At 39.6% G+C, this 24,976-nt stretch overlaps 1 protein-coding gene across 5 annotated transcripts in view; it reads left to right on the top strand.

The window, feature by feature from the left end:
- Nucleotides 1–24,044, top strand: part of mark1 (MAP/microtubule affinity-regulating kinase 1) — a 164,665-nt gene extending 140,621 nt beyond the window's left edge. For 2 of the 5 annotated variants that reach the window (XM_067988870.1, XM_067988866.1), the window contains exons 14-18: nt 2,263–2,360; nt 9,929–10,105; nt 11,049–11,309; nt 18,382–18,426; nt 22,325–24,044. In XM_067988870.1, the coding sequence (XP_067844971.1) occupies nt 2,263–2,360; nt 9,929–10,105; nt 11,049–11,309; nt 18,382–18,426; nt 22,325–22,679 (936 nt within the window). In that variant the 3' untranslated portion in view covers nt 22,680–24,044. Of the gene's footprint in view, nt 1–2,262; nt 2,361–9,928; nt 10,106–11,048; nt 11,310–18,381; nt 18,427–22,324 lie in introns of those variants that run through there. The other 3 variants (XM_067988867.1, XM_067988869.1, XM_067988872.1) reach the window with 3 other exon arrangements.
- Nucleotides 24,045–24,976: the final 932 nt, after the last annotated feature.

Raw genomic sequence — 24,976 nt, 5'->3', positions numbered from 1 at the left:
GTAAATGTCTACGAACAATCTTGGACATTCGCTGGCCAGAGACCATAAGGAACTGTGGGGGGGAGAAAAACTGAACAGGAGATAAGAGTTGCAAATAACTTGGAGAAAATGGTGCTGGATTGGACATACCCTTAGAAAACTTCAAACCTGTGTCGCTAGACACTTTGAGAAATGGAATCCCCAAGGAAAGAGATCAGGAAAACCAAAAACAGTTAGCATAGAACTGTGGATGCCAAAGTAAAATGAGTGAGCAACACATGGGATCAGTTTGAAGTTGTTGCCCAAGTCAGAGTTCAGTGGTGAAAAATAGTGGAAGATCTATACGCCACAAGATGAATGGTGATGAATTTAAATGGAGGAAAAGCAGGAAGGTTCTTTTACAGGTTTGCACTCTGATCTGCCCTATTTTCCAATGTTCACTACACCCAGGCAATTCACTGTGTCTGTGCCCAGACCCAGGAAAATCCCCCTCTATGAATATAGAAGAATCTGGCAGTTTACTATCACTACAACTTGCAGAAGAACCATCATTACATGATTATACTGATTAAAGCTAATTTATACAATCTAAAAAGATGTGCTGCTTAAGAAAACCCCAAATATTAAATAGCTGCAGATAACTACCTGATACTAAATATCTGCAGACAAATACATTAGCACATCAGAAGGATCATTGGGTCATTTATTACGACCTGCTGTGGATGAAAGGGAGCTTTAAAACTTGTTCCTTTCAGCCACCTACACCATGGGCACAATTTTGACTGAGCTGGGAAAGGGGCGGGGGAGGGGGGTCAAATTACTGTTGGGAAACCCGGAAGTACGGTTTTCCTGGATGTCCTTACGATTTTGATGTAAGGACGTCATTTTTTTTGTCGGTTTGCCATCCAACTGACCAGCCTGATTGACAGGCTATCTCAGTCGGATGGGAGAGCAGCTGGGGAGAGGACGTGTTCAGGTGAGTCTTTGTATGGATTGGGGGGGCAGGGGCGGGGCATGGTTGCGCACGGGGGTGTTGGGTCGGCACAGGGGGAAGTCAGTCATTGGGGGAGGGATCGGGGGTCAGTCATGGGGGGGTTGTCGGGATCAGGGGGTCATTGCAGGCATCCACGATTGTTTGGGGGGGTTCGGGGGTCATCATGGGGTTCCGCGATCGCTGTGGGGGAGGGTGATCGGAGATCAGGGGCAGGGGAGTCCACGATTGTTGGGAGTGGGGGGGGGGGGGTCAGAGTCCGCGATTGTTGGGGGGGGGTCGCTGCTCCTGCAGGCCCACAAGCTGTGCCTGAAAGGCACCTACGTGTTAGTCTCTGGCCTTCTCTCCTTTTATGTTGCGTGAAAGAGAAGACCCGAGAATCCCGACCCCCCAGGGTTGAAATCGGAAACTCGGCAAAAATGGAGGCTCGCGGCCTCCTTGAAAGGTTTTAATCACCAACCCGCCTCCTAAGAGTGGGTTGGTCTCCCGCTCCATTGAAAACCGGAAATGGGCGGGTCCAAAATGGTTGCAATTTTGAATGCCCCAACCCACCTGTTTTTCCCTTTTTAACATCATGCCCCATGTGTGTGTTCACTTTCATCTGTAGTGAATGTACTGTTCCATGACACCAAGACTAGATTTTGGATGAGCTAATGGATTTATATCCCATTGAAGGTCTTGGTAAGAGGGATTATGTCCATTTCCTTTTTGATCAAAAAGCCCACCCTACCACCCCTGCCAACAGATCATATCTGAGAACTCTCAAGTACGATATCCTTATATTTAGGAGTTACTCTTCTGTGATTGTGTAGGTGTTCGATTTTGCAATAATTTAAGGGTACATGTGTTTGTGACTTGCTCTGTCCTGAAAAAGTGTCTTGCTCTAATTAGAATAAAAAGCAGTACTTATTGTATAGTTTCCTTGAGTACTGGTGAAAAATTCACACTTGCCGACCCCCAAGTTGTAAATTTTATATTGCTTGAATGTGAACATTGTAATCTTACTGATTTGATAATGCTTATGAAGCACTGCCTGGTATTTACAAACAGTTATTTCAGAAAAATGCCATCCGACCACATGCACAATGTGTGATCAGTGGCATACAATAAGTTTGCCTGTGAAGCCGTACAATTAATATTTGCAATATAATTGGTAGTGCAGGAAAATAGTAACATTTACGATATGTTTGAAATTGTTAGAATGACAATCTCAAAATTAGAGGTGTTTTTTTCCAAAATTGTTAAGTTTTATTTCAAGCAGTACCTAGCTGATAATTGCTTTAATGTTTCAGAACAATATGCTCCCTGGTATGACAAGAAGAAACACTTATGTGTGTGAACGCTCCACTGGAGATCGATACTCTGCTGTGCAGAATGGAAAAGACAGCAGGTGAGAATCCACAACATTACAATATTGTCACATGTCTCTGTGATTTTCTCAAACCCAGATAAGTAAGCACCCATGCAGGAGCTAATGCAGCAGGGATGAATTCATCAAAATGCCTGCTGCTAGAAAAAAGGGAGATTCAACTAAATGAGGCCAATATTGGAATGTACAAGATGAGTAACACATTCGAGAATTTTTTTAAAAGTTTGCAAAGAATAATGTTTGATGAAATAAGTAGAACTGCATTATGCCTTCATGTTTGCAGGTAAATGGAATGCATTCAAGAGCATACTATTTCCATATTCAACTCACAGCACTATGGTTGAAAGTATCTGACATACTTGTTCCATGCAACAGATTTTATGCTGCTTGTCAACTCCATACCTGAATGAATCTGAAGCTCGTGGTTCTAAGAATATTATATTGTAAAATGAGAGGGCTAATTTCTATTTTTGCATATATGTATGAATCCAGATAATATAATGAGCTGCAACATATTTGTTTACTGAGCTGTAAAGGGGGAAAATAAGATTTTGATCCATGTTAATCACAAAATGAAGCAGCAATAAGCTCAGGGACTCATTACAACATGGTACAATGCAAAATGTCTGGCTCATTGGAGGCTATACTGAGAGGGGAAGGAGATTCAAACTCATTTCATTGAGTTGTTTACTGTGGCAGAAACGAGCATTAGGCACAGCTAACACACATCCAAAATGGAGTGTGTCATTGAAAATATAGCAAAGTATCAGCATTAATAAAAGGCATGCACTGATGCGCTTGGGAATGTGGGATAACATTTGGAAAAGATAGGCCAGCTGAGATACTCCCGACTCACATAAAGAGGAAGCTGCAGATAGATAGGATAAATAATAGTTAATTAGGGACAGCCAGCATGATTTGTAAAAGACTAGTTATGTTGGACAAATTTATTGGAGTTCTTTGAGAAAATAACAGTGTATTGTTAAAGGCAACACAGTGAATGTTGTGCATGTGGATTTTCGAAGGACATTTGATGAGGTGCTGCATAGAATGGTTGTTGATAAAATTAAGGCTCCAGGTAGAATGATGTGCTATTACCCTGTGCCCAATGACTCCAGCGCAGGCAGGTCGCAAGTTTCAGCCCACCCAAGGACTCACCTGCAATCAACGTTCCAGTCCAGACCTTGCACATGGAATCAATGCAATTCACACTTTCAACCACTGGTGGTGGGGGGGGGCTCAATCTTTTAAAGATAGCTGGTACCTGTTATTTGCTGAAAATAACAGTCGACTGTCTGCATGGAGTCTGAACAGAGATCAGACAATGCACACGTAAAACACAGATGCAGGTCCCATCCTTCTGTTTACAAACTGATGAATTATGTTAAAACATTGAATAAAGGTTGCACGCTGCTAAATCCCACATCCTCAAATCTGCACGCCAGACCCCAACAATCTGCTGATCTGAGTTTGTACCAGGCCCGCGAGAATGCATGCACCAAGGTTCTCTGCTGATGCACTAGAGACCTTGGTGCAAGAGGTGGACAGAAGGAGGAACATCCTATATTCACGGTGGGGGGGGGCAAGAGGCCCGCTAGACATATATCCAAAAGGCAGCGGGGGACGAAGTCAATGCCAGGCGCACAGCATCATGAACATGGATGCAGTGCAGGAAGAAGTTCAATGCTTTGACATGAATGGTCAAGGTGAGTGAGGTTAACTGTCAAGTGGTGCCTCTTTCAACCTGCACCGCACACTCTACACCCCCCATCACGCACATACTCGACTCTTCCAACCAGATGCTTCCTCTCACCCTTACATATTACCACTGGTGCAAGCCACTCACCCACAACTCACAGGCCACACACTCTGGCAGCTATTCAACCATGACAAGTATATCACCCAGACACATGTCCCGCTTTCTTGTAGGAGAAGGTGGCGCATATCAGGAGGCAGCAAGTGGCAGTAGCATTTAGCCCCTCGAGCCTGTTCCACCATTCAATGAGATTATGGTGGACCTATGACCTAACTCCATATACCCGTCTTAGCCCCATATCCCTTAATAACCTTGGTTCACAGAAATCTATCAATCTCAGATTTAATATTCACAAGTGAGCTAGCGTCAACTGCCGTCTGCAGAAGAGCGTTCCAAACGTCTCCCACCCTTTGCATGTAGAAGCATATCCCAATCCCAACTGAGCTTCTGCACATCCTGGCTCTAAATGTTAGGCTATGTTCCCACAACCTAGTATTCAAGTGTAGGGGACCTCCAAAAACAGTTACAAATGTCTCGGCAGCCAGAAGCAATAATCCAGCCACTAACATGTAAATCTTGCATGGTCCCTTTTTAAATAGCGCTGGTGGGGTCCTCCAGGGACTAAGACACGTTCACGTGGTCGGGGTTAAGACTGTACGTTGAGTTGAGCGTTAGACACCATTTTGGGACTTACCACTTTAAATCAGCATTGCACACTGATTGAAGCCATTTTCTCCATACTTTATAAGAACATAGGAAATAGGAGCAGGAGTAGGCCAATCGGCCCCTCGAGCCTGCTCCGCCATTCAATAAGATCGTGGCTGATCTGATCGTAACCTCAAATCTAAATTCATGTCCAATTTCCTGCCCGCTCCCCGTAACCCCTAATTCCCTTTACTTCTAGGAAACTGTCTATTTCTGTTTTAAATTTATTTAATGATGTAGCTTCCACAGCTTCCTGGGGCAGCAAATTCCACAGACCTACCACCCTCTGAGTGAAGAAGTTTCTCCTCATCTCAGTTTTGAAAGAGCAGCCCCTTATTCTAAGATTATGCCCCCTAGTTCTAGTTTCACCCATCCTTGGGAACATCCTTACCGCATCCACCCGATCAAGCCCCTTCACAATCTTATATGTTTCAATAAGATCGCCTCTCATTCTTCTGAACTCCAAAGAGTAGAGTCCCAATCTACTCAACCTTTCCTCATATGTCCACCCCCTCATCCCCGGGATTAACCGAGTGAACTTTCTTTGTACTGCCTCGAGAGCAAGTATGTCTTTTCTTAAGTATGGAGACCAAAACTGTATGCAGTATTCCAGGTGCGGTCTCACCAATACCTTATATAACTGCAGCAATACCTCCCTGTTTTTATATTCTATCCCCCTAGCAATAAAAGCCAACATTCCGTTGGCCTTCTTGATCACCTGCTGCACCTGCAAACTAACTTTTTGATTTTCTTGCACTAGGACCCCCAGATCCCTTTGTACTGCAGTACTTTCCAGTTGCTCGCCATTAAGATAATAACTTGCTCTCTGATTTTTCCTGCCAAAGTGCATAACCTCACATTTTCCAATATTGTATTGCATCTGCCAAATCTCCGCCCACTCACCCAGCCTGTCTATATCCCCTTGTAGGTTTTTTATGTCCTCCTCACTCTCTACTTTCCCTCCCATCTTTGTATCATCTGCAAACTTTGATATGTTACACTCGGTCCCCTCCTCCAAATCGTTAATATAGATTGTAAAGAGTTGGGGACCCAGCACCGACCCCTGCGGAACACCACTGGCTACTGGTTGCCAGTCCGAGAATGTACCATTTATCCCAACTCTCTGCTTCCTGTTAGATAACCAATCCTCCACCCATGCCAGAATATTACCCCCAATCCAGTGATTCTTTATCTTGAGCAATAATCTTTTATGTGGCACCTTGTCGAATGCCTTCAGGAAGTCCAAATACACTACGTCCACTGGTTCACCTTTATCCACCCTGTACGTTATATCCTCAAAGAACTCAAGCAATTTTGTCAGACATGACTTCCCCTTTGTAAAGCCATGCTGACTTTGTCCTATTAAATTATGTTTATCCAAATGTTCTGCTACTGTCTCCTTAATAATAGACTCCAAAATTTTACCCACCACAGATGTTAAGCTAACTGGTCTATAATTTCCAGCCTTCTGCCTACTACCCTTTTTAAATAAGGGTGTTACATTGGCAGTTTTCCAATCTGCCGGGACCTTTGCCGAGTCCAGAGAATTTTGGAAAATTATTACCAAAGCATCCACAATCCCTACTGCCACTTCCCTCAAGACCCTAAGATGTAAGCCATCAGGTCCAGGGGATTTATCCGCCTTGAGTCCCATTAATTTACTGAGTACCAATTCCTTAGTGATTTTAATCGTATTTAGCTCCCCCCCCCCCCCCCCCCTAGAGCCCCCTGTTTGTGATTGCAGCATTCGTTATCTGCACCTGCGCTAACTCCTATACTAAGATGGCGGCCAGCGCACGTCATGCTGGAAACATGCATGCGCATCCAAGGCGCCATCTTGGACGTCGGAGAGGCTATGTAGCGTCAAAACAACGGGCGCTACATGGCCCAATTTAGCGCCTGAAATTTCTGATCAGAAACAGTGGTGGCAGCAGAATTAATAATCATCTTTAAAAGGAAAATGGATAAATAAGACCATAAGAGATAGGAGCAGGAGTAGGCTATTCGGCCTCTCGAGCCTGCTCCGCTATTTAATGAGATCATGGCTGATCTGATTTTTACCTCAACTCCACTTTCCCGCCCTTTCCCCATATCCTTTGACTTCCTTGCTGATCAAAACTTTGTTTAACTCAGCCTTGAATGTATTTAATGACTCAGCCTCCACGGCTTTTTGGGATAAAGAATTCGACCCTCTGGGAGAAGAAATTCCTCCTCATTTCCGTCTTAAATGGCCGACCCCTTATTCTGAGACTATGCCCCCTAGTTTTAGATTCCCCCATGAGGGGTAACATCCTCTCAGTATCTACCCTATCAAGTCCCCTCAGAATCTTGTATGTTTCAATAAGATTTCCTCTCATTCTTCTAAACTCAATGAGTATAGAATTGACACGATGGGCCGAAGGGCCTCTATCCGTGCTGTATAACTCTGACTCTATAGACCCAACCTGTTCAATCTTTCCTCATAAGACAACCCTTCCATACCCGGAATCAACCTAGCGAACCTTTTCTGAACTGCCTCCAATGCAAGTAAGTCCTTCCTTAAATAAGGGCACCAGAACTGTACGCAGTACTCCAGGTGTGGTCTTACCAGCACCCTGTACAGTTGTAGCATGAATTCCCTGCTTTTATATTCCATCCCCCTAGAAATAAAGGCCAATATTCCGTTTGCCTTCTGAATTACCTGCTGCACCTGTAGGTTGACTTTTTGTGTTTCATGTACGAGGACACCCAGATCCCTCTGTACTGCAGCATTTTGTAGTATTTCTCCATTCAAATAATATTTTGCTTTTTTATTTTTCCTCCCAAAGTGGATGACTTCATATTTTCCCACATTATATTCCATCTGCCAAATTTTTGCCCATTTGCTTAACCTGTCAGTATCCCTTTGCAGACACGTTGTGTCCTCATCAACTTGTTTTTCCACCTATCTTTGTATCATCAGCAAATATGGCCACAAGACACTCCGTTCCTTCATCCAAGTCATTGATATATATTGTAAATAGTTGAGGCCCCAGCACTGATCCCTGCGGCACCCCACCAGTTACAGATTGCCATTTTGAAAATGACCCTTTTATCCCGATTCTTTGTTTTCTGTTAGTTAGCCAATCCTCTATCCATGCCAGTATAGTACCCCCAACACCATGAGCTCTTATCTTGTGCAGTAATCTTTTATGTGGCACCTTATTGAATGCCTTTTGGAAATCCAAATATACTGCATCCATTGGTTCCCCTTTATCCACCCTGCTCGTTACTTCTTCAAAGAACTCTAATAAATTTGTCAGACATGATTTCCCCTTCATAAAACCATGTTGAATCTCCTTGATTGTATTATAAATACTTGAAGAAAAAATTAAAAGGATATGGGGCAAGTGACTACCTCTTTTGGAGAGCAGGCACAGGCATGATGGGCTGAATAGCCGCCTTCTGTTCTGTGAAATTCAATGATCTACCCTATCTATCTGCAGTGGGTAAGGAAAACACAATTTATTTTATTTAGTTTCCGGGATCAATCAAAAAGCATGCACTTCGTGACCCTCATTTCTTTAATGTTAAAGCCTGAAATTTTAAATAGTTCCATCCTAGCAGCTAGGCATTGCAACAGTGAAATGGTTCTTCTGATTTATTTCTTTTGAATTGTGGTATCCGTCTTCTCGTAACCATTAAATTCAAAACCTTTTCTCTCTGGCCAAAGTTTTTCAAACCAACAGGCACCCAAGAGTGGCACGTGTCCCCTTGGGAAGGGCAATAAAATGAGACGCTGCAGATGTATGCCCATTGTTCTTATGCCTTCATCCTAGTGTGTTACAGTATTTAGAGTGAGGATATGTAACTGTTGTGTCCAGCTAGCTTTTATGGGTAAGGACATTATACATGTTCCTGGCAGCTATATGATCCTTTTCTGTTTCTAGTGTCCCATCTGTTGTTTGCCATCCTCCATACCTACTACTACCCACATGTCAGAGAATAGCAATGAGCAAGGAAGTATTTGTAGATCTTCTTCAATTTTATGATTATACTTGTGTGCTTCGCATTTATTTTCTGGACATGTGAAGTCCATTATACCTCTCGTGCCTTGGTTTTGAAGATTTGGAACTGGAGTTATAAGTCATGAATTCATTCAATATGCAGCAAGTGCCATCCATAAAAAAAAAACTAAATAATTTAAAAAGCACACTTGCATAACAGATATTGTTAATGATATTTAACTGTTAGCCATGCACTTCCTAAAGTAACCTGCACTATAAAAACAAAATTGGCAGAGATAGGTGAATTCTGGATGCTGCTAGAGAAATTAGCATATATATCTGTGATATCTTTGGCAACACAAAAGATGTCACTTCCGTTCTGTAACACTGCTGCAGGGAAGGTGTGTAACACTCTGTCCTGAGCAAAGCAAAATGATTAATTTAAAGCTGAGGACACTGCCTGCCCATGTTGCTCAGGCTGAGGTCTGAAAGGTGCTGAAAGCCTAGAAAGCACTATGATGGTCAAATACATTGGTACTCACAGTAGGTATATGTTCTGTACATGCTATGTTCCATACAGGTCACTAAACATTTCCTCATTAATTTTGAGTGTCAAAAATTGGCATGTCTTGAATCAATCTGTGAAACCAGTTTTTAAAAAATATAATCCTGAGGGATGCCTCTGTTTCTACAGTATGGCTCTGCTTGTGCAACTAATGCCAGTCTGCTATTGTGAAATTTGGGAAACACCAATTCTGAAATGGCATCTGTTTCCATTCAATGCCATTACTTATGCTGCTTTAGAGCAGGATAAGCAATGGTGTAGAAATATAGATACTTTTTGCCACATAATCTGAATTGGGCTACTTTATGTACAGGTGTGAGAAAAATGTGGTTGCTGCCAATATATAGAACAAAGAACAATCTATTGCAATGTGGTGCAGTGCACATAATTTGTTGGTGCACTGGAATATAGAGTTTAGCCTGTAAATTATTAAACAAAACCAGACTCAGCCTGCCCATCTTTGCTCTCATGTGAAACCTGTGAGAATTTAACGTTTGTATGTGAGGAGCGCTATAAAAGTACGTTTTTTTTTCCGCCCTGGTATTTTGTGTTACATTTTGGCTTCTTTCTATCTTTTGCCTCAACCCATGACCTTAAGCCTAACTGAAATGTCTGCTTGTGCAAGCAGTACTTCCACATCTGTCGCAAGTCCTGCAACATCTTCTGGAGTACCATCAGCACGTCCTCGACACCAGAAATCCATGTCAGCTTCTGGTCACCCAATCAAGGTCACGCTGCCTCCCATTGAAGATAGTAGTGAAGGCTACCGACCCAGGTAAATATTTACAAGGTTCCAAATATGGAGTATTTCAGCAAAATAAGAGCCTGAGTGATGGAACAATTTGATGTTTAAAGCACAGCATTTCAGCGTGATCATGAAAAATTCTGCCTGACGCAGTAACCCATCATTCTCTTCCAGATTCTGAGTAATCTGCAATGTACTTTCATTTTTTTCATTTGAAATTTACAGCATACATAATCTTTAATTTTTTAATCTTCTGTTTTCCAAATTGAGATTACAAATGAAACCTAAAAGATGAAAAGAGAAGATCTTAGTTTGTAGTAAAGTTACAAAGAAAATTCAGATCCAGACCCATACTCTGTGATATTTTGAGAGGGGATTACATTTTAATGCATTAGAGGTTTTTTCAAAAATTGGTTAATTAACATAGTTCCTGCCATGTAGGAACTAAATTCTGCTATCCTCAAAAGGTGAAATTGTGTAAATCTCTGCACTCTGTGTTCATAAACTGAACGAGCACAGTTAGATATTTGTACAGAGGTAATACCTATTCATAATGAAAAGGGATGAAATGAGAAATGGATTAAGAACACGAGTGTTTATTCCTTCTGTTCAGCTGCCACTTCGTACTAATATGGTTGAGGCTTAACTTCCAAGCGAGTAGAGAAAAGTAAAGTGTAGAAAGAAATTTAAACTGCTTAGCTCAATTGAGTAAGGATCCCAATATAGTGTACTTTTTAGTGTCCATTAAGTTCCGTTGTAAAAGAAATCTGTTTGAATAGGTTTAAGCCAAGTTCTTTATTGCCAAGCAAAATTCTAATCATTATTTTTAGCCTTGCCATGAAGAATGTGTTTTAACAAATATGTTTTGTTTTATAAAAAATTAACATTTTTTTCATATTGATACTGAAAAACAAACCTTTGGAAACACATAATGGACTACAATTAGTGTCTCAAATTTTCTTTCCTAATTCAGTACTGCAGCCCAAAGGGTACCCGCTGCTTCCCCTTCTGCACACAGTATTAGCACTACAACTCCAGATCGAACCCGCTTCCCTCGAGGAAGCTCTAGCCGAAGCACTTTTCATGGTGGGCAGTTACGGGAACGGCGCACCGCCACATACAATGGACCGCCAGCTTCACCGACGCTGTCACACGATACTGGTGCTCTCTCACAAGCTCGAAGAGGAACCTCAACTGGTATAATAAGCAAGATCACGTCCAAATTTGCCCGCAGGTTGGTTATTCGATTATTTTCTAAAGTTCAACAATCCTTTTGTCTTTTCAACTCTAGACTACCAAAAAAGTAACCTGTCCCACTCCCACCACCTCCCTCCCTCCCCTCACACACAATTTGCATGAAGTACACCACTGTTTGATAATGGGCTCGTTATCTTGGTTATAAACTGTTAACAATAGTACAGCTCCTTTGGTGGTGATAACTTATGATAATTGAACTGTTCATCCATCATTATGCTCTTAAGTAAGTAGGGTGAATGCAGAATGGGTGTTTTGTTTCTCTTTTTAGTGAAACATTTGTTTTGATTCACATAGCTATAAAAACATATGCAGGTAAAGATACTGGACAGTACAAAGATTTTTTTTTTCTAGCCTCCCCTTCAATTTTTGTGTGTTTTTTTTTAATTTTGTGCTTCCTGTTAGATCTTCCACTGGTGAATGTGATGCTATCACTATTTTTCTTCTCATAACCCTTCTATCAGGAGACTCCATAACCTCCTCAGCTTTAGTGAACAAAGCCCTAACTTTTCAAATCTATCTTCACAACAGTAACTTCTCATCCCTGGTAACATCCTAGCCAATCTACAATGTACCTTCCCTTTGCTTTTATATCCTTCTTATAATGGGGTGCCCAAAACTTCACATGCTGCTCCAACTTCAGCTAACGGCCAACATTGCCGCCTTGCTTTTGTATTCTCTGCTTCTCAATACAAAACCAAGGATCCCATTTGCCTTTTTATGTCATTATCTACTTGTGCTGCCGGCATTAATGATCTCTATGATCTGTATTTCATTTATAACCTTACTATTTGAAGAGAGTATGAATATTACAAGCTAGAATTTGAGGTTCTGTAAAATACATATCCTATTCCGAACCTGGCAGAATACTATGGGGTAAATTTTCACCTTCACCGCCTGGGCAGAATCTGGCAGAGCGGATCTCCCATTCATTGTAGAATCTGCCCAATCTTCAGCAGGAAAATCAGGCAAGCTCTACAAATGGGTGGACCATCCACTCTACGACATTATCATCCAGGTGGTGAAGACGAAAATTTACCCCTGTGGTAAAATTTGTAATACTTTGTAGTAAGGTGTAAGGTAGCTTTTAAAGCTTGTTTCTACCTAGCTCTCCCAATGGCTGAGCATTTGGTATGTAGCTGAGCCATGAAAACCAGGATGTTCCTAGGTTTGACCCCTACTCTGAGTTAGCTGATCACAGCTAGGTTGGCAGTAGGGGCACTACAATTGGCCTGAGCACCCTTGGGCTGTAGAGGAAATGATTGGCCAGAGTTGCCAGGAAGTGCACGTTTGTGGACATCCAGTGAGAACAGGCCTGGCTGTGATGCCCCCATCGTCAGAAATCTTCATAGCACTCGCTGTTAATATTCATATGTAAGAAATGGCCATTTAGGTACTAGAGTGCACTTAGTGTCTGCAGAACTGTGTTCTAGGAAGGATTACACAATTTGGGGTGAGGAGAAAATTGTCAATGTGAAGTTTTTTTTTTACTTATTTCAATCATACAATTACTATTTTTACAGCTGCAAATATTTTTTAAAAATTTACGTTAAAATTGGTTACAACACAGTGGAAAACTGTTAACTATACCTCTCAAGCAAATTTATGCAAATAAGTGTGTTGATGTATTTAATAGTGTTACAGGTATATCAATTGGCAGCCAGCTTTATTTAAATATTTTTTAATGACATGTTTAACTGTTTTTCACAATAGTTTGAAATTTTGCACTGGCTTAGTATTTTTTTTCCTATTTGTAGAACTGTCTCTTTCAGGTTTCCCAGAAGGTAGGAGCAAATATTGTATGTTTGCTTCCACTTTCCTAATTACTGTAGAATAAAATCAACCTAGTCTCCCTCTTCCCTGTACTTTTAAGTTACTTATCAAACACCTATGTTCAAGAGATGCAACCCATCCACCCCATAAACACTATTCCTTGTCAAAAGTTTACTGTTGCAGCAGTTTGCAAGGCAGCCAGTTCTATAATATTTATGCAGTCTCTACCTGATAATGCCTGCATCTATTCAATGTGTGTTATCTTGCCCTTATTGAACAGGGTTAGGAAATTCTGTTGCACGATGGCTATTTGCACTGTATTTGGTAATTCAATGATTTGGATTGGTGGCATTAGTATGCAGATCACATTTTACAGGATTTCATCATTTGTAATAGAAAGCACGTGTATATACGACTGAGCTTTTATTAGTGGTTTTCTTCCCCCCCCCCCCGCCACCCCACCCCCGCAAAGTCCTCCCGCCACTCCGCTCCCTGGCTGCGGCCTTCCAGCCCTCAGCAGTCCCGCATTTCCAGACCGCTACAACCCTCCCTGCTTCCTCATAAATATCGGGGCCCATGTTTCCCTTTTATTTCTAATAAAGATGTTTCTCACATCCCCAATCTTGGATTTCCCCATGACACGTTAACCCTAGATGACCTGATCCTATGCCTTTGTCAGTACTGTTCTATTAATAGATTAGATAAAGGGAGTTCCTTGGCTTGGATTTGAACTTTTACTCAGGAGAAACTGCAAAAAATTATTTTTTTTTTCCCCCCCCAAAGAAGATTGTTCAAAGTATAATAAAAATCAAAAATGTGGTTGTTGTTTTTATATCTTCACACATTTCCCTTAGGGAACGGTCGTGGAAGGATTTGCAGACTGATTAAGAAGCAGACAGGCTGCGATGTAAAAGCTCCTTCCACGGCTGTAACTGTCTTTATACCAGCCGATAGGGTGGTTAGTCCTATAAGGCATGAGGGTTTCATGGGCTCCCGCAACCCATACGATGAGGGGGGTGGGTGGGTGGGGGTGCCACTCCTACCATTTGCAAATGTCCCACTGGATGTCAACACAGAATTGGGAGACAGAGCTTTGGTCTCCAATGCTGGAACTGTCTTGAGCAGCGTTCGAACCCTCCACCTTCTAAGGCAGAAATGCTATCACTGAGCCAAAGTCTCATTCCAAAAATGAGGTGATAACCAAGCAGAAAGATGAGAAAAAAAATAGCTAAAAGAAAACCATCAGTCCAGGTGATTACATTGTTTAAAATGTTTTCTGAAAGTCATTATTTGAAGTGTCAAATTGATCTGAGTATTACCGATTGTACACTGAAACTTTTCCTACAGCTATTTATAAAATGTAATTTGTTGCCTGAAGCTGAGACATTTGCTGATCAGCACCTGTATAATTCGTAAATCTTCCACTGGTATGTTAACCTCCAAAATGGAGAGGTTTTCCTTTATAGTAAGTGAATAGTATTTACAATGGGAAAGGAGAAGTTTTATATTTTGATTTGTGAGCCAAAAATAATTGGGAAGTAATGACTGCTTCTGCAACAATATTTTGTCTTAATTTTTTTAATTGTTTATTGGGGAGGTGCATGGGCCTGTGCTGACCAGCTGGCGCTATCTTTTCTTCTGCATTATTCTGCATCTCTTGGTTTTATTTCCTTACAAAATTCAGCCATGTGAATCTCTTTTGTTCCACAACAAAAGACAAATCTCTGCAAATGAAAGCAGTCAGATGATCTAGTTTTGGTTTATTCAACAAGCCTTTCCCACAACCACTGCCATTAAATAATGTACAGGATAATTACAGTATTATGTGACAGAATTAGGTTAAGAAAACATGTGAACAAGTAAATCTCCTTGCACCCTCTGCTGCCTTTACCTGTGGTTTTTCTCCTCATTTTCTGTGTTTTTAACCTTTCTCAAACTGATCACTGTCACCAAGCTCTTCCAGCCTGGATAGGACAGCCTGAGCAGTGGATTGCTGCTGAGGCCCTTCTTTGATTTGGCCCACATTAGTGGTGCTTCAAAGTCTTTCGAGATACTTTCATTTATATAGCACAATATTATCATGTAATTAAAATGTCTCAAGAATGAGTTGCTTTTGGAGTGCAATGTCTGGTTTTTAGGCAACAAGAGCAGGCATTCTGCTCCAGAAGTGCCCCAGAAATAACATGAAAGAGCAGTAGATGTGTGCTTATTTTTTGGTGGTATTGGTTTAAGAAAGAACATTGGCAAGAATACTGAGATAATTCCCTGCTCTTTGTGCAATGTTTTTGAGTGAAATTACAAGGAATTGACTCCAAGATTGTACTTCGGTCACTAATTTAAAATTAATTTTCTTATATAAACTACGACTAAAATTCAAGATAGATCCAAGATTGAAACTAAAATTGAAATTATTTCAAAGACTGATATATTGGTCAGTAGTTCTCAACCTTTGGACAGAAGTTGGAACTTGAAATGAATGAATCGTTCTAGTTGCCTTCAAACACCATGTTATTAATGCTCAATATTTCTTGTGGCCACGAGTTGTGTGAAAAGTGAAACAAGTAGTATGACATTTTTGAAACTTTTCTTTAAATCCTGAAGAGACCAGAATGAAAATATAGTATGCAGAACTAAATTTTAACTAATTTTTTTCAAAACTAAAATATGATTAAAATTTGGGAACAAAATACTAGACTGAAATTGGAATCATTTTTTAAATCAAAAACCATAAAGCCCAACGACAAGACTAAAACTAAAATTACTTTTAGGACTGTTTTTGTAATGCCATGGGATCTTTAACATCTACAGGAACAGACAGATGGAACTTTGGTTTAATGCAAAAGACAGCAGATCTGGCGTACAGCATTCCCTCACTACTGCACTGGAGTGCTCAGGTCAAGGTGTGGAACTACAATCCACAACCTACAGACCCAGAGATAAGAGTGCTACCAACTGAGCCATAGAATTATATAAGGTTATGGTACAGGAGGCCATTCAGCCCATTATTTCTGTGCCAGCTCTTTGCTAGAGCAATCCAAAACTAACCTTATGGCTGCACTATCACCCCATAGGCTTGTATCTGCCTCTGTTTTAAATATTTATCCAATTTTTCCCTTTTAAGGATGCAGTGGGTTTTGCCTCAATTGCTCCCTATGGCAAAGCATTCCATTCTCCAGTAACCCTCAGTGTAAAGACACTTCTCCTAATCCCTCTCATCACTCTCTTCGTGGCAACTTTAGATTGATAACCCTTAGTCAGTGACTTCCCCAATCAGAGGAAATAGTCTTTCCGTATTAGTTCTACCATACCCTTCATAACTTTAAAAAACTTCTATTAAATCTCCTCTTAATCTTATCTGTTCCTGTGAAAATAGTCCCAGTAACTCAAATCTCTATTTATAACTATGGTTTCCCATTGCTGGTATCATCCTAATGAATTTATGCTGTATGCTCCCTATGACTTTTATTCTGCTTTCTAAGACACTTCACAAAGGTGTGATGAAAAACTATCATTTTTAACAACTGTGCAACAGTTGACAAAATTCCAAATCTGTCCTGACTGAGTGAGACACAATGAATTGTTGAGGCTGGGTTTCAAGTGGTTCCAGAAGATAACATGATCGGAGACAATCCACAGGATAATTCATAGTTGTACATATGTCGCGTTTCTATTCTTAACTAAGAGCGCTCTGTAACTCATAAATGCTAGAAGTAGCAGTGAATTATCCAGTACAATTCATAAATTAAACAGATATGTGGATTTCACTCCTGACTTTTTAATAGCCTATTGTCAGTACTTTAAAAAATATTCAATGTTTTACCAGTCGAGACAGCCATTGCTAGACTATCAAGAGTAATGGTATCACAGTGGACTGATAATGATTAAATATCAGTGTGAAAATAATGTTTTAAAGTAATATTTGAATTTGTTTTGAAAATTGAGAATCCATGGTTAAGGGCTGGGGCATATAGTGCAACCACTAAGGTTGAAAGTAGTCAGAGGGGAGATAAGGTAAATCAAGAAGTAGTGGTGCTGCCAAGTTTGTGTTGTAAAACTCTGGAGATTGTCAAAGGGAAATATGTGGGAAGTAGGCAGTATCCTGGGGAAAATTAAATTAGAATAGGAGACCATGTGATTAGTTTTAATTTCAATTTAGAGGTGAGGAAGAGTATTTAGCATTTAAGAACATGAAACATTTACAGCAGCAATAATTCTAGTAGTATTAATAAAATAGAGAAATGTAAAGGTTACAATTGAAGAAAAAGAAGATGGAACCTTGAGATGAGAGACGGATCACTTGTCATAAATTTGTACTTTGAGACAGGATACAAGAAAAAGCTAGACAGCTATTTGAAGATCCTGTTCAAATATGGGAGTAGTATGCAAGTCTTGGATGAAGTTGGGCTTTATAGAGAGTGGAGGCAGGGGGGAAAGGTGTTTGGCATAAAAAAAGAAACTAAGTTTCTTGAAAACAGCTTTAGCAATGGAGGAAATGTGAAAGTTCCATTTGAGATTGAAGAAGGTGAGGCCAAGAATGGTAATAGATGAAAACTTAAGGGGTACCAGCTATGCATTGGGCTCAAGAAACTTCAACAGTCATTACTCAAATTAAGTGAGTATTGTTTCTGTATTTGTCTCATATAGATGCAAAAGACACAATATATAAATGTAATTAATCTGTTGTGTTTCAATTTCACTTTGGGGAGAGGGAGTAGAGGAAACTTAAGGCCTTTGGTGACTGCAACAGTGGTTATGTTTATTGAGAAAATTCAGATCTGCCCTGACTCTCAGTAAGACACAACAAATGCCTTGACAGAAGTTACATTCAGGCTCCTGAGCAGGAATATTGGCTTATTCCATTTATAATGCATTATGCTTTCCAGGAGAAAAATGTATTTTACTTTGTGGTTTTGTTTTTAACCCTCGAAAATCAAGATTAAACTGCCTGCTTAAATTACCATATTGGTGTTAAATAGAAATACTAGATATATAATTTTGATTACCACTGGGCTTTTTCCCACACTTATTTTGAACTTATTTAGTAAATGAAGATCTGTAAATTGGAAGTCCTAAATAAATCACCTGACACTTGACTTTATTCAGAACTATTGAATTTTGACTGTTTTCTGTTCGTGTGTGTGCATTTTTACGATTGTATTGTTGCTTTGCTGTCATGTAATTAAGATCTAGGTTCTCTTGACTTCTTCATTTTTCATATTTCTAACTTGTTATCTTGTTTCCTCTGTTTGCACTGAACCTTAATTCTGATTGCTTTTGAGGGGCCCAAGTGAAGGTGAAGGCAGTGGCAGAGCTGACACTGCAAGGTGAGGAGCCACTGCTAATATTGTCTCATATAATGTTTACGTGCATAACTGTGGTTGTTGAAATTATAACGGGTTATTGGTGTAAGGTAGCAAAGTTTAACAGAAAATGTACCATTCAACAAGTCCCAACAGCTATTTTAATGTATTTCTTTTTACTGGGTAGGGGGTAGGGTCAAATCCAAGGAAGTGGAATATTAAAGGCAACTGACTTCATGAAAAGATGTTTGGTAAACATTTTTCTTTACAAACACACAGATGACATAAATCCTATCAAAGCATATCATTATCATTTGAACATGATATCATTATGATAAAGAAAGTGTGGGGCTCTTCTGGCTGTTCTCCCTCCCCAAACTGAAAACTGTTTGCTAAGAACTTTTTTAAATGCAATCTACATTGTCAAACTAAATGATAAACTTTTTTAACTAAAAAAAGGCCACTTGTTAAATCATAATGTTCAAAATTGAGCAGCATTGTACAAATGCATATGTGCTCTTCTAACAAATTGAAGATAAACTATGTCATTTGAAGGATGAGAACATAGGTAAAGTTCATTGGTCATCTTCCATTATCCTGTTAAGTATCTATGCAAGCCTGTTACTAATCGTGCTTCAAAATGCTGCAGCTAACGTAGGAGCTTGTCATGTTTTTGTGTGGATAAATAGACTTGTTTCACCTCAGACAGGAACAATGTAGTGCAAAGTGCAGTAGCAACACAACGCACACGGGTATTCTCAATTGCAGTGTGAAACAATGCTCGAGACTCCTTCAGAATGTGAGATTATTCACTGGTATGATGGGAGCTTGAATATGTACTCCCATTACTGCGTGAAATTTTATCTTGTTGTCCCTGGTTTCATAAATTCTATAAGTCATAGGTTGAATCTTAGCCATGCTGTTTGCATTATCTCTTTAATTTACAATATCAGGTGAAATACAGTAGAACCTCTTTTATTATGACCTCTTATTACAAACCCCTCATTATGTTATCCTCGGCCCCAGCAGAAACTTTATTATTGCCGGTACAGAAGTTCAAACTTCAATGAGATGGATCCCTAATGAGAACTACTACTGGTCGTCGCAAGTTTGCAATAATCAGATTAGACTACAGTTCATTTTGGCTCTAAAACATAAATTCAGGATTTCTCCTTTCTGGCCAGAGGGTTTTGATAAATTGCCCACTTGTTGCCTGGATCTAAAAATGTTACCTTCCGATTCGCTTGAGTGAATACAGGAAGATTAGTTACTCCCAATACAAGTTTCTTCATCTGCACACGTAAATAAAAAAAACCTGGAGGATGGGAACATTAATCTATTAAATATGACTTGTATTGTTCCACAAAACCTTTTATTGTTTGGAGATACATTAGTTACTTGGGCCCAGAAATTGCTGGAAAAATAATGGCGAGTTCACTGCGCAGGCCATTATTAGTTTGTAAAAAATCCAGCAATTTATGGTGAAGAAGAGATAAGTGATGAGTTCCCATTCTCCACAAATTGCTGAATGATTTCACCACTCCACCGTTAGCCTCAACAAAACTGAAAAAATTGCAACTCACCGTGAGCCTCCCCATCGAAGTTCACTGCGTGTCATGAAATTTCTGGATTTACACAGTTAATGCAAAATAATCTCGCTGAAGCATTTTGGACTGGTAATTCATGTTGTAAGGACCCTGTTAATTTGTTTTATGGTCCTGACATGCCACTCAACCTTGGAGGCCCAGAAAGGGAACAATGAAACTGGGTCTCTCTCTCGTAAGTAGTAAATAATTCCTTGAGGTTTTTTAAAAACTTTTCATCTATCTTGGCAGTATCTTTGTACCAGTCTTGCCATCAACACTTCTGTTAGTGTTGGAAGGCAATAATTTTCAGGATGCAATGCTGTTTCAACACTCAGAAATGCAAATTAGATAGATTTCTTTCAGAAAATAACATATTGGGATACAGTATTTGAGTAATTTGAGACATGAAGTGATAATTGTAGCATGCTTGGGAGGAAAAAGGTGACTTTGGACCTACGGTTCCCAAAGCTCTACACCACTTGGGTTTTCCTCACCCCATGTCTGGGTCTGTTGTAGACTAGTTGATAGAGATTGATTGCTATGATTAGTCAACAGCTCCATCATTGTATCATGCGACTACCAGGATGATAGAAGGTGAACTGGATGGATCTTGGTCTTTTGTCGTCTAGCAATTCCTATGTTCCTATGAAAGCAGTTCCACAGTTCTTGATCACGATCATCATGCTGGTTCAATACTTCATGGTTCAAGAATGTTTGTACATTTTGCATACCTACCCTGCCATTCACTTATAACTTCTCAAGGACCAACACAACAATTCCCAACAACGAGGTTACAATGTCTTCTGCTTGTATTTTTTTAAATTCTTTCTTTTCTCTCTCAATCCACTCTTTCCCACTTCATTTCTCTTTCTGTCTCTAATTTGACTCGAATATGGCCCATTTCCTTCTCCATTGTTTGCTCTGTTTCTTTCTCTATCCTCTAGTTTCATTGGTTAAGGAGATAGACCATTGGGCACACGTTCATGAGGTCTTAGATGCGATGTTGACATCGCTGCGCCATTATCAATTTACATTTCCAGCAATTTGCGGTGAGGTAAAAAGTATATTTCATGTTGCTCACCATGAGATGCACTATTCCAGCAGTATCTGGGCCAATGTTGCATCTTTCCTTCTTATAAATTGTAGTAACAAACTTTGTAAGGATAGCTCTATTCAACTGATATTTTAATAAGAAAAAAAACGAATTTCTCCCAGACAGGTGAGAAAAGGCACCACCTGGTGTAACACTAAGCTTTGCAGAGCAGTAGGTCCCAGGTTCAATACATGGTCTCAACCAGAATAGCAGTTGGTATGCCACAATGACCTTGGCGCCCTAACTAGGTAGGGGGAGAAAACAACTCCTAAGTGACGTCCAGGGAGTTCTGCTGCAAAGTGTGTGTAGAGTATCTTGAGGTTTTGGGCTTGTCGGTGATGCCTAATATGGTCAAACAGTCTAACAGCAATCATTGTCTAGGTTTACATAAGGAGGAGGATTACTTGGGTGAGGTAGAGAAAATTTTGGGCAGGATGGAGAAAATGATTTGAAAAACAGGGGTTTTATTTTTGGCTGTTCATTTGTCCTGTAAATCAAATATTTTGAAGCTGGAAGTATTTAAATTATTCTTTATATAACCTAATGATCACATCAAAATTACTAACTTGTTTTGAAAGTTAATTTTGAGAGACGACTGCTGGTGGTTGAAATACAAGCTTTCGGTGGAACTAATCTATTTCATTGATTTGTTTCAAATGTCTTATCTGCAGTACCTGGTGTGCTAAATTAATTTGCATAATGTTCTTAAAAGTTCTATAGAAGTGGATATAAGTTTGTCTTTAAACTTTCTTCATAGCAAAGACCACTAATAGCAGTACTGTATTTCAAAACAACTAATGATTGAAATATCTACTGCAAGTATCAGAGATAGCTCAAATGTTAATTGCACCATCTTTAATCTATCAAAAGTTGTAATGCAGCACCATTTAATACTTTTGTTCAAGCCATACCATTTTAATGGTTCTTCCTGTGAAATGGGGAGGAAAGAAGTACAGAAACCATCTAAATAATCAGCATTGTTTTAGCTGGGCATTCTTCAAATAAACCCTTGCTTTTTTAGCTAGAAACTGCTAGTAGTTTTATCCTGCATTGTAGATGCTGCAAATGTACCTTATTAAGAAGTCAAATAGTTTCTGAGATTTGTAGTTTATCTAGAATAATTAGAATAGCATAAATGGATTTTGAAATATGGAGGATGTCATGGTTGTAAACATAGGTCAAGAATCTGAATGTAGTTTCCATAATGTTCTTGAATGATTGCATGGTCTTTCTCTGTTTTCAGGAGTATGTCAGGAGAAGCAAAGGACAAAGAAAGGGATGATAACAAAGATGCAAAACCAAGGTCTTTGAGGTTCACATGGAGCATGAAGACCACCAGCTCAATGGATCCCAACGATATGATGCGAGAGATCCGAAAGGTGCTGGATGCTAATAACTGTGACTATGAGCAACGGGAAAGGTTCCTCTTGTTCTGTGTTCATGGAGACGCTCGGCAGGACAACTTGGTTCAGTGGGAAATGGAGGTCTGCAAGCTGCCACGTTTGTCTCTAAATGGTGTACGCTTTAAGCGAATATCTGGGACATCTATAGCATTCAAGAACATTGCATCCAAAATAGCGAATGAACTGAAGTTATAAAGAGAAACTGTAATTATGGGATCAGGGAAGTTTCTTGTGTGATGTACAGTTCACTCTTGAATGTACTGGTATTATTGCTAATGTGTGTGAGTTTGGCCACTGACCCCACTTCCTCCCTCATACCCAAATAAATTAAACGGTTAGAAATTTCCGTCGCAATAAGGTTATATACATTGTGATTCTAAATTGTAAAACCCAGGTCTGTATGGCTTATTGTGAATTAGCTTTAAAGAATTGTGATCCTATTTCCACATGTACAGGTAAGTATATTGAGCATTGTCACAGCTTATGTTCATATAGTTGTACAATAAAGAGTAATACCTAACATCTACAGGTATTGTATAGTTGTGTCCTGATTTATGTACAGAAATGCCCATTTTAATGTTCCAATAAGTGTATTTGAGTTTTTGAAGTTCTTTAACACTAACTACAATTTTGGATGTTAGATAAATTAAGATTTTTGATTTCATTGTTATTGGAATTAAATCTCTCCTCCCCCCCCCCCCCCCAATAAAAAAGCCATTATGATCTTTTACATTTGTTACCTAGGTGCCCAGTGCTTTTCCCTCCATACTATAATGTTTTCATTAATAGCACAAAACAGCTTTTGGGAAAGTTGTCTCAGGAATTGTCATTCATCTTTGAGGAAGATGGCCCTCTTCTTTTCCTTCCGTGCTGTATGGAGCTACAAATCTCTCTCAAGTTCACATTTTCCAACTTGTACAATAAAATGCTAATGCTCACGTTAAGTGGTTGTATGATTTCCTGTCCCACTGTAATCACCTGTGCTGAATAGTTTACCAGATTTCTTGTATTTATTCCAGGACAGTATACCTGTAATGTGCAGCATTGTAATTATTAGGCCTTCACCAATTAAAGGATTTTTTTTTCCTTTATAACTAGTGATGTACTATGTAAAACCACTAGTACTGGTACATTTAATACTTGTTTTGTACCGAATTAACCATGTAGGTTAATTGTGCAATTGTATTTTATGTTGTAATTATTGTAATATTAGCGTTTGACCCTGTCTGCACTCAAAGATTTGGAAAAATAATCAAGATCTGTCAATGTACATGCTGTGATCAAATCTGGAACCCTGATTATCAGAAGGTGAACTAAATCTTTGTATGGTTGCATTAACATGCAGCAGTATTAGATTGAAGCTTTGGATTGTAAATATTCTGTGATGTAGCTTCTTTCCTGTGGCGGTTGTGTTTCAGAATGACGTTGATTTTGTTGCCTTAGAAGATGCTTGGAAAGTCGTACTTGCCCCTCCCCCTTGATGTTAATTGAGAGGAGTTCAGTGCAAGGTACATGAGTACATTTTCACTGGTGCACAATATTAAAACAAACTTGAAATGACTTGAACATGGCACAAGTTTTATTTCATTTTTCATTCCTTTTGGAGGAAATACTTTTTCAGATCATTGGATTTCATTGTAAAATGCCATAACTCCTTTGTTGTGCTTTTACCTTCTGTTTATTCTAGTTTTCTCTTTTATTTCCAACCTGTTTTACTATCTAAAAGATGTAGCAAATGTACCTGTACTTATTTTATGACAATTTTTTTTACAAAGTGCTGTTCCATGAGATTTTTAAATAACTGGTGTTCAGCTTCCTTTGATACCCTAACTACCCTATCATTGACCCTTTTCTTTATCCCAAACATTGTTTTGGACTGCTCAAGTATTTTAAATTTCTAGTATCTTTAAAGAGATAAGGCTTTTGTTCTTTTATTTTCCCCTAAGCAAAGTATATATTTTGACAAATAATTTGTTTTTAATAGTAATGACTCAACCTATACTTGTGGGGTGCTTTTGGGGTCCAGTTGGTACAGTAAGTACATCTGGATTCATATCGCGTGTAGACTGATGGAATGACAGTATCCTTTAGCTACTGCCTGTAAAGGTTCTTCTTGACAAGAATGCCTAATTAAGAATGGGATAGCAACGCTTGTCCCATGGTAGTTGTGGGAGAGGGAAAGGAGAGGAATTTGTGATATTAACTTAGCACCTTGACCTTAGAATCATACCTCACTGAGGCATCAACTCCTGCAGGAGAGGAGAAAGTTACCTACTTCAGTAATTTATGTTATACCCTAATAAGAGTTTCTCACGTTTTTACAGGCTAACCTGGTATGTATTATTATAGATTTGGTGAAGGATTTTAAATGTAATATATTGGGGACGAGGATGGGTGTCGGGTGAACAGAACAGGATACGTGCGACAGAGTTTAGCCAAGTTGGAGTTTATGAGGATGGGCCGGGCTATCTGGAGGAGCCGAGAGGCGGCCG

This window comes from Heptranchias perlo, chromosome 8, assembly GCF_035084215.1.
Source record: "Heptranchias perlo isolate sHepPer1 chromosome 8, sHepPer1.hap1, whole genome shotgun sequence".
In the NCBI taxonomy this organism is placed as follows: Eukaryota; Metazoa; Chordata; class Chondrichthyes; order Hexanchiformes; family Hexanchidae; genus Heptranchias; species Heptranchias perlo.
Note: the sequence above shows the minus strand (reverse complement) of the source record. Positions and strands in the feature narration are given on the sequence as shown.